Genomic DNA, 13956 nt, shown 5'->3' on the forward strand with positions numbered 1-13956 from the left:
CTGCTACCGCAGCTGAAGGGTCTCACTTGCACCCAAACTTGCTCATTTGACGTTTGCTTAAGGATGTCTGCTCTGCCCAGGAGTGGGTGAACAAACCACAGGAAGAGTTTTCCTTCAAAATTTGGTAAATAAGAAAGAAGGTGACACAAGCAGTTCTCAGCCCTAGCCAAGAGAAAGCCAGTGCTGCCCACGGCCGCAGCGTTAGCACCTTCTGCAGAACCCGGAGAAACTTCTGCCTTTCGATTCGGGATCTGCCTCGTTTCCGACTTGGTCGCTTTGCTGCGGTGGCTGCATTTCACCTGCAGCCGGACTGGTTTCTGCCTTTCTTTCTGTGTTGCATTCCATGGGGAACCCTGTAAGGAAGAGCAGCAAAACTAAGATACCAGCTCCCTCCCTGCACACCCCATGGCCACCCAGTGACAGAGCCCAAGAGCGGGCGACGTGGGCGAGCTCAGACTGGCACAAGGCCTGGCCACTTTTAAGGGAATCGTGACGGATACGGGTTGTGACTGGAACTCCCACCTAGCATGCAGCATGGGTTCTCAGCCTAGCAATGCGGGTGGAGAACTGTGATGCTGAACGAGGTTCTCAGCCCAAGTCATGGTGGTTACTGCATTACTGGGTTGAGATTCCTGCTCTGACGTGCAGCAGTCCCAGTGTGATCCTTGCTGCTTTCAATTTAATGTGACCAATTCAAACATAGTTGGTGAGAAACAATCCGCGATTTCCTTATGGGCATTCTTACGGTTACAGCCTATGGTAGGAGATGCTGGGCTATACTCACTCTCAGTTCCTTTGCAGTAGCTCTGAAAGGAAAAACAAAGAAAAAAAAAAGTGTTACATAAGGTCAAATTGTATTTGGCAAAAGATTTTTGTTTGCTTGCTTGCTTAAAGAACTAAAATGCAAGTCATACTCTCCCATGCCGTGATTTTTTGACTGCGACTATCAGGACTTTCCTCAGCAATATATTTCCAACTCTGCTCCGCTTCTCCTGACGCACTTTGTAAGTGGCAAAACACGTAGCCTGGCCCTTCATTCATTCAGACACCTCCAAGGTCCCCTGCTCCCTGGGTAAGTGCCTTAGCACCGTGTCATTACAACAACTTCCAGTGCATCCTCGTGACACACAAAAAAGATCCTCACACATTCCCCATGTCCTGCTACCTGCCAGCAGACGTTAAGGATCTAGAACTAAACAAATGCTGTTGAATCTTCTGTAACTTACCACTTCAGATCCAAGCTTTGCTTTGTTCGTGCTGTGAACACACCCAGCCCCTGTTCTAAAAAGAAGTCAGATAAATGAGAACTGAGTCTACAAAAAAAAAAAAAAAAAAAAAAAAACACAAGGAAGCAATACTTAAACAACTACCACAAACACTTAAAGATTTTTAGGACCTCTAGGCAATAAGATATACACCCCTAATATATATTCGTGACTCTTATTTCAAATTTTCATTAAAAAATGTACTTACATCAGATGTTAGATTTCTGCTCTTTCACTAAAACATGCAAGCAGTTAGAGGGAACAAAAATATTAATTGACATTGAAAAAGGGATGAGAAGCGTGTTGAGAAAGCTTGCAAAATGCTACAAAGTTATTCACATAAAGAGGAGGTAGATAGCAAAGAACTACAGAAGGACCCTACAAGACCTGAGAGAAAAAGCAGTAAAATAAAAATAGACAACCAGGAAAAACATATATTACACTAGCAGGAATATGAGATGCTTAAAAAAATCCAAGTGTCAAGGAGAGAGCAGAGAGACACTGAGCAGTCACTCCCTTTCCCAGCGCAAGAACCAGATAAACCCATTTGATTAAGTTAACAGCAAGTAGACTCAAAATGAAGAAAGAAGATTTTTCATTCCAACAGAAGGTGACCCAAAAAAGTTCAAAGGTCTTTTAAAAAGCTGTAAAAAAGGTACACGGCTGCCGAAGGAGGCTGGACAAACGCACATAGGAAAAGAGATGCTGGGAGGGTTATTCACTGGACAAACCACATTAACCTTAGCAAATCCTCTAAGCTGAAAGTAATTAGATGTTGGAAGAGTGCCTGGGAGCTCATAAATATTTGTCCTGTTTTTCACCTCTTCCTACAGGTAAAAGAAGAAGTGCTAGAGCAGGAGACTGGGCTAGATGGACCATTGGTCTGAACTACTCTGTTGGTCCTCACGTTAGAAATCGTTTATTTTTCTATTTTTTTTTAATCACATGTATTTTCACCCACAAAACATGAACCAAGTCATCATTTTTTCTTTCCAAACATTTAGCTAAGTCCAAACCTGGGGAAGTTGTGGCTTCTGTGAGAAATACCCTTAGTCTACATAGAGAACTGTGCATTTATTCAGGTAACAAGGTCCAAATTCTGTGGTACTTCTCTTTGCAGAGGAACTGGGAGACCAATAAGGGAGCAGAGCCCCTAGTCCTGGTGTCTACACTTTAGCCTGAAAACTGGATGCAGTTTGGAGAAATGCAGTACTTGAGGAAGGACTGCATGAAACAAATCTCTGCAAGCCTCCCTGTGACCCTCTCTGTACTATTAGCACAAGGAGCTGAACAGGACACTTATATCCTCTATATTACGGCACAGCAACCTGGAAGTATGCAATAACTTTTCTCCAAACATGGGTGATACTGCTTGAATTCTGTCTGGAGAAGAAGGGAGAGTGGGGCAAAGAACTACCCAGTAATGACATATGGGGAAGCTTCATGAGATACTGGAGTGACACATGTCCTGGGGCAATATCCTGACCTGTCCGTATCCGCCGCTGCCCACGAAGGCTCTGCTTCATCTTCCACTCTTCTCCTCTTCACTGATCCTACTGTCTCAGTACTTTGTGCTCTTTCATTTCTTCCCTTGACCTTCAAAACATTGCAGACCTGTTACCGATAACATTAGCTTGGGACTTCTGAGAAGTTTTCTATTTTATAACAAACTCCAGAGTTAATGCACATTAGTATTTAGCAAAAGTATTGATGTCTATATAATGGGAAATAAAATCAAAAGATGAACGTATGAAATAGTAGATTCTTTATTCAAACAGAAGATAAGCACTGAGAGGCCATCCAGAGAATTTTGCTCAAAAGTGATAACTGCATAGCATCACTAACCAAATAGTATCACTTTACATCATACCGTGCTTAAAAACTTAACTTTAAAAATACTCAACTTACAAGCTTGGAACTTCCCCTTTGTGCTTCTTTACCTGTAATTACAAAGTAAAATTTAAAAATGTTAATGTAAATTATAAACTTGGTGAATATTTTCAACAGATTTTCTCTAACAACATATATTTTAATGCTTTGCCTCAGTTTCAGAATATAAAATTTAGATTTTTTTTATATTTAGAAGCAATGCTGAGTTTGCATATGGCAAGTCCAAATTAAAACAAAAATCAGGAAATATAATTATTTCAAAATTAGAATTCTCACCTGTGAAAACATGTGGATGGAATGGCAACTTTGGCTTTTCTTGAAGGAGATGAAGGTTATATTAAAGGATACAGTAATGTATCCCAGGATACCAAATTGGTGGATATTTTGGAAGAGAAAAGGCACTGAAGAACTGCAAGCAACAGTCTGTCTTTTAGGCACCAGATGGAAGGTGTAAGGACAAGTCAAAAGCACCGTGTCTGTAGAATATGGAGCACCTAAACTCAGGTGCATGTGGCAGGTAGGTATTTTTCCAGAAGAAAAGGCCTTGTGAACAGCAAGCATTTTGACCTAATTTTGGAATAGAAATATCGTGTAAATAGCTGGGGAGGGCGATCAAATATCCTACCAAGGTCTCAGGGAAGTGAGTGATTCTCCACGTTTAGAAGTTTTTACATCAACACATGGTATGTGCAATAGGAGATGCCACAACACAAGCAAATGGATGAGACAAATTACTGGTAAGGAATTACATTTTATAGAGGAAAAAAGACTACAATATCTATTAAGTGGTCATAAAGCAAAGATTTCCTCAGGGATCAATAATCAGTTAAAACAGGAAATGGTAACAATAAACACCGAGTTTCCATGGCAGAGGAGGTCGGCTGTGGATCCTGCAGAGATCTCCACTGTAAATTCAGAGCAGACTTTGGAAATGAGATATGACTGGAGTGACAGTTGCTGCTTACACAAAAGACATTATTATCATCATTACTTAGAAAAAAATGGCATTTTTTCATTACAAAAATAGAAAAAAAAAGAGTGTGATGAAATGACAGGTGAAGTTCAATGCCAACAAACAGGTAGCAAAGCAGAAGCAAGGACAAAAATGAGCTTTACCTAAGCACACCTGGGCTCTAGCCCAGCTGCCGCAGTAAGGGATGGAAGTTGGAATCACTGGATGCTGCTTCACACAGGCTTCAAATAGCAGCCGAATGCTCAGCAGGGGTTGAAAAGGTAAATGGAAAATTTTGGAAAAGCGATGCAGAACACACTGCTATGCTCCCCTTCAGACCCATGGCACGTGGGAATAGGCTGGGAATTCAAGATGGTTGCTTGGAAGAGGAAGCTGAATCCTCACTCACTCCTGCTCCTAGGTAAGAGCAGGTAAGATTTGGGGATCTAGCAGCAGGTGTAAAGTAAACTGCGGATTCGTTTACACAATCCATCCTAAAACTCATCGTACATGATGCAAAACGGGCAGGGACGTTTCTGAAGCAGCTTCAGAGCTCCATGGAAGAACAGCACAGAGCAGCTCTCTCTTAGGAACTGCCTCAGGAAGGCAGGGAGCCACCCTGGAAAAGGTGTGAGGAGCAGGAGGCTGTGCTCTGCACTCCGCTGCCCAGGCTCCCCAGGCTGAGCCACAAAGGATCTTCCTGGGGCTTCGGAATTATTCCCTGGAGTCGGTGCTTCCAGAGAACCGGAGACAGAGCAGGTGGTTCCTGGCTTTTAGGGATGGGAAAGACCAGAGCTTTCCTTCAACACTGTGGCTGTTCTTTACAGTTCCTTCTTCAGAAAAGGACCTTCAGCCTCCCAGGGCTTTTTAAGTATGTTCCAAACCCTACTGGGAGTAAGATGGAAATTCATGGAAATTCACCGGTTTAGCCTCTCGTCATCTGCAAGTCCCAGGGTAGCAAAGATACTTTTTCTAAAAATCAGGCAGTGATGGCAGAGAGGAGGGGGGAAAGAAAAAAAAAAAAAAAAAAAAACCTGCAGCAGTAACTGGAGCAGTGCTATTATGGGAAGGTGAAAGTGAGAGGCAGCTTCCTAAGCCTTCTTGTCTGACAAAAGGGCTGAAGTGGAAACCATTAGTGAAGACAAAAGTGTTTATACTGGAGCCTGCCACAGGCAAGAGCTGCAGAGCATCTGTCTTCTTGCAGATGCTGCTGCTCTTAGAGGACTTCCTGGTCAGGTGCCTAGAAAGGGGCTGGAAAACGTGGATACGTGCAGGGTTGTAGCTGAAAGCAGCAGCAAAATGAATTCAGTGACAAAACTCACCTCAGAGCAGAAAACTGTTTTCTTCTCCACGAACAATAATGGCACCATGCTGGAAAACACTAGTTTGTTCTCAGGATTTATCCAGAAATGATGATGCAGACTTACCAAGAGCTATGTTCTGCTGAAATGAATTATCTTCTAGATATATAGTGCAAATGTAGGGATAAGGCGTGAGACACAAATCCCCATATCTGAACATCATTTTTGACACTTGCTCCCACCTGCTTAAATCTGAGCGCGATGTCAAGGCTCAAAGAGGCAGTGCGAACGTCTCAAAGGCCCGGGAGGCCTAGGGCTGCCTCCCTGCAAGGCTTCACAAACTGCACCATGCTAAATGCCTGTGCAAGGGACTAAACACACTCCGTGCGCATTAGCTGTGTGAAAAACACTAGGAACACTAGAAAAACCAAGTTCATTCCAATGGCACCCATAGCCTACGTTAAAGATGTGTTTTATTTCCCTTATCCTTATTGGGCTCTAGCCAAGACATCCTCCCTCTGGCAACAACACGCTGGGCTCTTCCAGTTCTACCAATAAAACTTTCCTGGCATTCCTTAGAGAAAAATCTCCGTACCCACATGGCACAAAGCTTTCACAGAGCTACAGCTAGGTGAAAGTTGAGGGAGGAAGGAAAAAATCTGAGCAGTGGTCCCAGAGGAGCAAGGTACTGCAAGCAAGATAAGGCCAATCGAAGAGATTTGTTTCGCTTCTATTTCTAGACCCTAGCGACTACATCAGAGATGTGACCGGGACAAGTAACTGCTCAGGGGCTCTGGGTGTTCAAGATCTTGTCTGGATCAGCTCAACTACCTCTCCATGTAAAAATCACTCTAGGGTGGTTTTCGCTTCTCCCAGTCATCTATGTATATAATTTTTATGCTACACTATACTACTTTTTATACTAGGGCAAAGTTGTTCAGTCTATAATTAAACATAAAACATTCCTTAACCTTTTTAAACAACATGCTAGTTTTGTTTCTTGCTGCTTTAGGTGGGTTTACTGTCACTCCCTATATACTCTGACTTGTTTTCTCTGACCAAATCTGCTTTGGACACTGAAAAACACTCTTTTAAAACAGTTCTTTGGCGGAGACAAGCAGAGGTGGCTCCTCAGCTAATGTAAACTGTAAAGCTCAAAGACAGTGGACTCTAGTGAAAGACCTGTACACTGCCAGATATGAAAATGGAATTAAGCAATGGAATGACGGAATTCATTGACTTTTTCATTTTACGAGTAAGAAAGGATACAGGGAAAGATAGTGAAGTGGTCTGTAGAAAACGGCTGCAAATCCTCAAGATTTCCAAGGATCACTCGAATTGCTTCCTGCAAACACCGAAAAAATAAATGACGAAAGAATATTAATAAGGCACCTACAATTCTGTAACTTTAATTTTAAAGTAGCTTTAGAGTTTGCGTGGGGAGTAGCTCCTAGATACACAGGAATTGCCCGTTGTCTTCCCCTTCCTTTCCCCACTCCTTCCAAATGACCTTAAAGTACGCCACATCTTTCACTTCTGCCAATTTATATTTGTTAGGACCTTTCTTTTTTTAGTATTTCAAATGAAAGTGTTCGCCTTTTCAGGGGTAATTCTGCATTTCAAAGAGAACACAAGATTTATTCAGCTTCACATTCAGCTGGGGCCCCCTGGAGCTGCTTCATATCCTACCTCTAACTCCTGGGCGGCATTTGCAGCGTTGTCCGGATCATCAGCACTGCAGAACAAGCAGAGAGAGAGTGAGGTCCTACCTCAACCAAGCAGCAGGAGAGCGACAACCACTGCAGGAATTTACACAACAATGAAATGTCAAAATCAGGGAGTGCTCTTGTTACCCAGATGAAATAAATAGCACGTAGATGGATTTTTTAAACATTGGAGACGAGTGCATTATTCTGCAAGAACTGTTTCTTTTGAGTTTCTGTATTTTATGTGTATGTAGATACAGTACCTGAGAGATGTGATCTTTTCAATTTGCAGTAACCACTCGGATGGCTTTTGGCCAAGCTGGACCCAAACTAATGCATCAGTGTCTACTGCTATCCCACTCCATTCAAAGGTCTAAAAGAAGCAACTGGCAGAACTTTTCTCTGCAGAACAGTAGAGAATCCGGACTTCACAGCGCTGCAGTTTGTCACCCCTGTGAACTGCCTGCATTGAACTTTGCTGCCCAGATATTAACTATCCCCTCTGGAGCTATCAGCAGTTTTTGGCTGCTAGGCATTGGCCAGCAACAAAATACACAGTGAGAGATAAGTCTAAAAATAAAAAAATCAGAGTCCACTAAAAGGTAAACAATCACAATAGTGATTTAGAAATAAACAGGTAATAACTAAGCACTTATTGGGAAATAAGTAAGCAGGCTGAAGTGTAACTAGGAGCTGAGGCCGCACAAGAGAAGCCAGACTGGAGAATGAAGTGGCCCGGATTGGCCCGGGGACAACTGCAGGTTTCTGGTGCTGAGACTGCCGGGCTTTGCTTGGCAGCTGGCCGGGGCTTTGAGCCGCTTCCCCAAACACTGGGGTTTGCAGCAGGACAGGTTTTTTCCATTTCCTTTCCAGGACTAACCCGAGGAAAAGCTGGAGATGCCCCCTCACTTCTTTAAAGGGGAAGGGACATCTGGGAGGAGGCAGGGACAACACCGTGCTGGTCCTGCTGCCATCGGATTCCTGTCATACATAGCAGGGACCATGAATTACCAAGAGCCCAAGGTAAATGCCAGCCACCAAATACCTATCTCAGACATGTTCGATACGATCCAGATCTGGCCTTCATTGCTTAAGTTACCGTTAAAATTCTAGTAGAACAAAATTGAAGCTGCCGAGTTGTAAACTTGCAAATCAGGTAACGTGTGAATCCAAACCACAGTTAGAAAAATCCTGCACAAAGTTACAAGAATCCTGGGATATGGTGGGTACCACCCCATCAGTGCTGAGAATTGCGGGACACTGAAAGTGCTTCCTATTCTTCATAATACTCTTCTGCCTCTCTCTTCACAGCAGCTTCTGCAGCTCTGTTTCTCAGACTCCAGAGACTACAAGAATGACAGGGCTACAAGAATGATCAGGGGCCTGGAACATCTGCCCTACAAGGAGAGGCTGAGGGAGCTGGGCCTGTTCAGCCTGGAGAAGAGAAGGCTGAGAGGGGACCTGAGCAGTGTCTAGAAGTACCTCAACGGAAGCAGTGAGGAGGATGGTGCTGGCCTCTTTTCCCTGGTGGCCAGCGACAGAACTAGAGGTAATGGCCACCTGAAGCACCAAAAGTTCCACAGGAACTTAAGGAAAAAATTTCTTCCCAGTGAGGGTGCCAGAGCCCTGGAACAGGCTGCCCAGAGAGGTTGTGGAGTCTCCTTCTCTGGAGATCTTCAAAACCCGCTTGGACGCAGTCCTGTGCCACGTGCTCTAGGTGACCCTGTGTGTGCAGAGGGATTGGACTAGATGATCTCTAGAGGTCTCTTCCAACCCTAAGCATTCTATGATTCTGTGACATTGAATTTGACATTGAATTCATTGAATTGAATTTGTACTTCAAAACTCAAACTAGATCTGCTGGTTCTTGGTGGCGTTTCCCACCGCCTCCCCGGGCTGCTGGGAGAGCCAAACCCAGAAGCAGCAGCCTGATACCCCACAGCTCCTTTGCTCTGCAGGTATCACGCTCCACGATCGGTTCTTTATGGCCCAAAGGAGAGAGGGAAGCTGACAACAATAAAGCAAAGAAACAGCAGCTTTCCAGTCACCAAGAGAAAGCACTCCCCCTCCCCAGCCTGCACATCATGCTCAGCTCCCGTGCAAGGGCTGGATGCCAGGGCCAAGCTTGGCACACACCACAGCACAAAAAGAGACAACTGACAAATTTGCATTGCTTAATGAACACAACGAGGGAGACCTTCCCATTGCCAAAAATCTTATTTTACCTTCTGGGTAAGAGACACGCGCAATAAGAAGGACTGGTGCCATCTTTGTCTGGCAGCCAGATGATGTGCAGGCTCCTATTGCGGTGACATGCTCTGCGTCCCATCACGGGATCAGACTCTTCCAGGCTGCTCAGAAACACTCTGAAAAACCCTACACACAGTGCGGGCAGCGCCTCTCGGGGGGCTGACACTGAGGAAAGGGATTATTCATGGACAAGAGCGACACTCGGGGATCCTCTGATCACTACGCTGTGCCACAAGGCAGGTAACATGTCTTCCTCTCCAAAAACAACAAGGAAAACACAGCAATGAAAAGCAGTAATCCTCCCGGATCGGAGATTATTCCAACAAAGTTTGGGAAGGCGCAGCCAAAGCAGCAATCAAATTTTCCTGCATCCCAAAGTAAAATCATGCTGCAAACTTCCAAAGAGCATTCCTACTTCTGCAAGGGAAAAAGCAGACAAACGCTGCACGCGATCAAACGCAGCCTCGGGTCCAGAGACAGTCTAACTGACGTGATAATTGTAGCAGGTTCTCTTTAATTCTGCTGCAGTTAACAGACGACTTCCACAGTGAACCTGGGCTCTGGCAAAGCCTACGCAGAGCTCGATGCCCACAGAGGATCCCTAATAACTGCTCCGTGGGGAGGCACAGGGCGGATTGCTGCTTCTGGAGCCCCAGCCCTGCCGTGTTCTCGGTGCTGTCGACCGCGGCGGCCCAGCACTGCTCCCTTCCGTCCATGGGTGACATTGCTGCTCCAGCCGCAAGGGTTTGCCATCCTCTGGGAAGACACTCAACCTCAGCAGCTTGTGAGGCTCCGAACGCCCGGGAAGGTGCCACACTCCAGTGCAGGGAGCTGGATCATGGCCCAGAGCCCTTGGGCCTTCGCGCTACTTGCCAGTGTGGGACAGTGACAGAGCATGATGTTTCGCACCAAGTTTGAGAGCGACAGGGTGCTCCTTGGCAGGACACACAGCCTACAACCACCTTGGACTTGATTATTATCCTAAAGCCTGAGCAGCTCTGAGTCCTTTTGTCCAAGCAGCTCCAACCAAGCTGATTCCCAGAGCTCACAGACTTGGGGAATCCTCTCTAATTCAAAATGCGCTGATTTTGCTGATGGAGCCCATGCTGATGGAGCCCATGCACAAAAGCACTGGCTCATCTTCTCCGCACACCTGGCTGACAGGTACAAGCAGGACCCACACCCTCTAGGAAAATATTATTTTGCTTCTAAAAGATCATTCTCTTCCCTTCTGTTACATCTTCCCCTCCCAACCAGACTAAATCAGCACCCTCTGGTTTAGTTACCCTGCTCTTTGCTAACCACAGCTTCCTACCCGAGCCCCACCATGCAGCTGCTGCCTCCTATTTGCTACCGTTTCACCCAAAAAGCCCTTTGCATGCATCAGAGAAGCCCTCCTCAGCCCCTCTGCCTGCAGGAGAAGCTTGAAGCTCCAGGAGAGCTAAACAGCCTATAACAACCCTCAGCCTAACAGCCTGAAACAGCCTAAACCAGCCTAAGGCAGCTGTGACACTGTTTGTGGGTGCAGGTGGCCCGGCCAGTCAGGCCGCGCTCACCTGCTGAGGTTGCCATAACGGATCTTGAATTTATACACGAGATAGCCGGCATGGAAGAACCTCGTCTCTGGTCGCGGGTACGAGAACGGCTTCAGGGACATCCTGGTGGGTTTATGTTCCTGAATACCTGCCCGGGAAAGTGAGAGAATCACCATGATTACTGCTGAGCTACCAAAACCTTTCGCCACAGGCCGCCCTGTCACACCTCACTGTCACAGAGGAGGGGATCTGCACGGAGGCAACTGGAGCTTAAATTACTGATACTGGACAAATTTACAGCCAAAAATACCTCCAGGTTGCCCTGAACACCTGCTGCAAGGGCCCAGGCGGGGCGGGCAGAGCCCCAGGGCCGCCAGCTCCCGGCTCAGCCTGGCCTTGCGCTGCCGCCTCAGGCGCTGCCGCCGCTTCCCGCCCTCCTGGCGGCTCCTGCGGGCAGCCCCTGCTCACGGCGGGACCGGGGATCACCAGGGGCTCCCACAGGCTAAAGCCCCGCTAGCCGGGTGGTTAAAGCTGCGTTTGGGGGCAGAAACACTGCGGGGGGAGCTGCCGGCACCCATTCCTCATTGCTGTGGGAGCAGTTCCCTGGCTGCCTCAGGGCCACTCACGGCCTTTCTGTTCCTTCTCCCCACAAGCACCGAGTGCGGAAGGCCGCAGCTCCCTAGGAAGCCATGGGGATGGGAGGCCCCCAGAGCGCACAGGGGCCACGGCGGCCCAGGCTGGTGGCCCCGCTTGTGGCCTGGCGCTGCTGGCCGCATGCCAGGCCAGGTCCAGCCCGGGCCAAGCGTCCTCTGCAGGGCTCTCTCGAACAAGGAGGGTTTTATTGGGCGCCGGGGAGGAGGGATGGGAAGGGGCACGAGCAGCACTCAAAGAGGGGCTCTGATGTGCGGCGCGCAGGGAAGTCACCTCCGGACGCGGCGCAGATGCCGCCGGCTCCACGGCTGCCGACGACAATCCCGGCTGCTTCCGCCCGTGGTGCAGCTGGACGGGGGGGACACGGCACCGGCCTCGCGGGTCTCGCTCAAGCTGGGACTGAGCCGGGGGGGCCCCCGAGTGCCCGTCTGGCGCCCTCGCAGTCCCTGTGGTTGCCCAGGGCCCCTCGACGGTCCCCAGCGGGGCCAGGGGCCGCGGGGTAGGCAGAGCCGCCGCCGCACCCCGGTGTGCGGGGGGGAAGGCGGCGCCGCTGCCCGGGGTCGTGCGGGGCGGAGCGGTCCCCGCTCCGGGGGGTGTCGCGGCGGAGGCGGCGCCGGCGCCTCCTTTATAGGAGCGACGGCGACATCGTGGCGGAGAGGGCGGCAGCAGCACCATGGAGTACGAGGACTACTACTACGAGGAGGGCAACGGGACGGAAGAGGCGTGCGAGTGGCAGGCGGACTGGGAGGCCTCCTTCTCGCTGTTGCCCGCGCTCTACATGCTCGTCTTCGTGCTGGGCCTCTCGGGCAACGCGCTGGTGCTGCTGACGCTGTGGCGCGGCGCGCGCGCCCCGCGCCGCCCGGCCGACGCCTACATCGGCAACCTGGCGCTCGCCGACCTGGCCTTCGTGGCCACGCTGCCGCTATGGGCCGCGTACACGGCGCTGCGCTTCCACTGGCCCTTCGGCGCGGCGCTCTGCAAGCTGAGCAGCTACCTGGTGCTGCTCAACATGTTCGCCTCCGCCTTCTGCCTGGGCGGCCTGAGCGCCGAGCGCTGCCGCGCCGTGGCCCGCGCCGCGCCGCCGCCGCGCGCCGCAACCGCCGGGGCGCTGGGGCCGCTCGCGGCGCTCTGGGCGGCGGCGGCGGCGGCCGCGCTGCCCGCGCTGCTGCTGCGCGAGGCGCGGCGCGGGCCGCGCAACCGCACGCTCTGCGACGTGGAGCTGGGCGGCGGCGGCGCGGCGCGCGCGGCCGCGCTCAGCCTGGCCACCACGGCGCTCGGCTTCGCCGCGCCGCTGCTGCTCATGGCCGCCTGCTACTGCTGCGTGGGCGCCGCCGTGCGCCGCCACCTGCGCCCGCGCCGCCGCCTCCTGCGCCTGCTCGCCGCGCTCGTCGCCGTCTTCGCCGGCTGCTGGCTGCCCTTCCACCTGCTCAAGAGCCTCTTCGTGCTGGCGGCCGCGGGGCTGCTGGAGCTGCCGTGCGCGCTGCTCGCGCTGCTCTCCCGCCTGCACCCCTACGCCACCTGCCTCGCCTACCTCAACAGCTGCCTCAACCCGCTGCTCTACGCCTTCCTCGACGGCCGCTTCCGCGCCCAGTGCCGCCTGCTGCTGGGGCTGCGCGGCCCGCGCCGCCCCGCGGCCGCCGCCTCGGCGTTCAGCGGCGCCACACAGCGCTCCGAGGTGCCCTCGGGGGGCACCAAGCTGTAGTGGTCCCCCCGGCCCAAATAAACGCCCTTTCCGCCCCGCAGCCTGCTCTGTTCTTCGTCCGGCTCCGCCCCGAGGGGGCGGGCGGCGACCCCGGCTCGCCCTTGCCGCGAGCGGGCACCGGCCCGAGCTCGGGGCCCCGCCGCGTCCACGCTGCCGTCCCCGGCGCGGGGCTGTCGCTGGCCCCGAGGGGCGGCCGGGGCGGCGCGGAGTCGCCGGCGGCTGCGCTGCCCGCAGCGGCGGCGCGGGGGGGTCCCCGGCTGTCCCCGGGGCGTCACCACCCAAATGATCTTTCATGGAGCGGGATAGGTCCTGCGGGGAATGGCAGCGGCCCCCCCACCGCAGCACCGCAGCCGGGAGCGCGTCCTCTCCGCTCCGGTCCTGTCACCTTGGTGCCACCACAGGGTTTCGGCATCCCTGCGGGCACAGCCTGCCAAGGCGGCCCCTGCACGAGCCCTGCCCTATCCCTTAGGGTCACATGCTGTCCCCTGCAGTGCCAGGCGCCAGCGGGAGCCCCTCAGGCATCTGGGCGTCACACCCAGGTGGCATAAGAGGGGACAAGTGCCACCTGCCGCAGGGCTGCCTGGTGGACGGGTGCGCGGGCGCCCCTCTGCCTTCCTGCTGGTTTAGAGATCGGTAACTCCTCATCCTCAGGGAGGATGAAGTAGCAGCTAGTCCCTCCTGCCGCCCAGTCCTCAGTGTCACCC

General features: G+C 51.1%; 2 protein-coding genes across 2 annotated transcripts; one reads left to right on the top strand and one right to left on the bottom strand.

The window, feature by feature from the left end:
* Positions 1-201: 201 nt before the first annotated feature.
* Positions 202-11021, bottom strand: MAJIN (membrane anchored junction protein). The gene is made up of 9 exons (XM_010222833.2): positions 10921-11021; positions 7098-7143; positions 6678-6753; positions 5535-5660; positions 3174-3205; positions 2752-2861; positions 1227-1281; positions 716-806; positions 202-353 (listed from the first exon to the last, which is right to left on the bottom strand). The coding sequence occupies exons 1-9, from the start codon at positions 11019-11021 to the stop codon at positions 202-204; spliced, it is 789 nt and encodes a 262-aa protein (XP_010221135.2).
* A 1193-nt stretch (positions 11022-12214) lies between these two features.
* On the top strand, positions 12215-13252 carry LOC148593075 (apelin receptor A-like). Its single transcript, XM_088532197.1, has one exon. The coding sequence runs from the start codon at positions 12224-12226 to the stop codon at positions 13250-13252; it is 1029 nt and encodes a 342-aa protein (XP_088388323.1). The 5' UTR covers positions 12215-12223.
* The last annotated feature ends 704 nt before the right edge of the window (positions 13253-13956 follow it).

The sequence above is a fragment of the Tinamus guttatus genome, unplaced genomic scaffold (assembly GCF_059628265.1).
Source record: "Tinamus guttatus ecotype Peru unplaced genomic scaffold, ASM5962826v1 Tinamus_guttatus_pri_ptg000459l, whole genome shotgun sequence".
NCBI classification, from domain to species: domain Eukaryota; kingdom Metazoa; phylum Chordata; class Aves; order Tinamiformes; family Tinamidae; genus Tinamus; species Tinamus guttatus.

Coding starts and splice junctions, on each gene's coding strand:
- MAJIN (XM_010222833.2), bottom strand. CDS start 11,021: ATGTCCCTGAAGCCGTTCTCGTACCCGCGACCAGAGACGAGGTTCTTC. Junction 5,661..6,677: donor CCACTTCACTATCTTTCCCT/GTATCCTTTCTT, acceptor CATCGCGCTCAG/ATTTAAGCAGGTGGGAGCAA. Junction 807..1,226: donor CAAAGCTTGGATCTGAAGTG/GTAAGTTACAGA, acceptor TTTTCCTTTCAG/AGCTACTGCAAAGGAACTGA.
- LOC148593075 (XM_088532197.1), top strand. CDS start 12,224: ATGGAGTACGAGGACTACTACTACGAGGAGGGCAACGGGACGGAAGAG.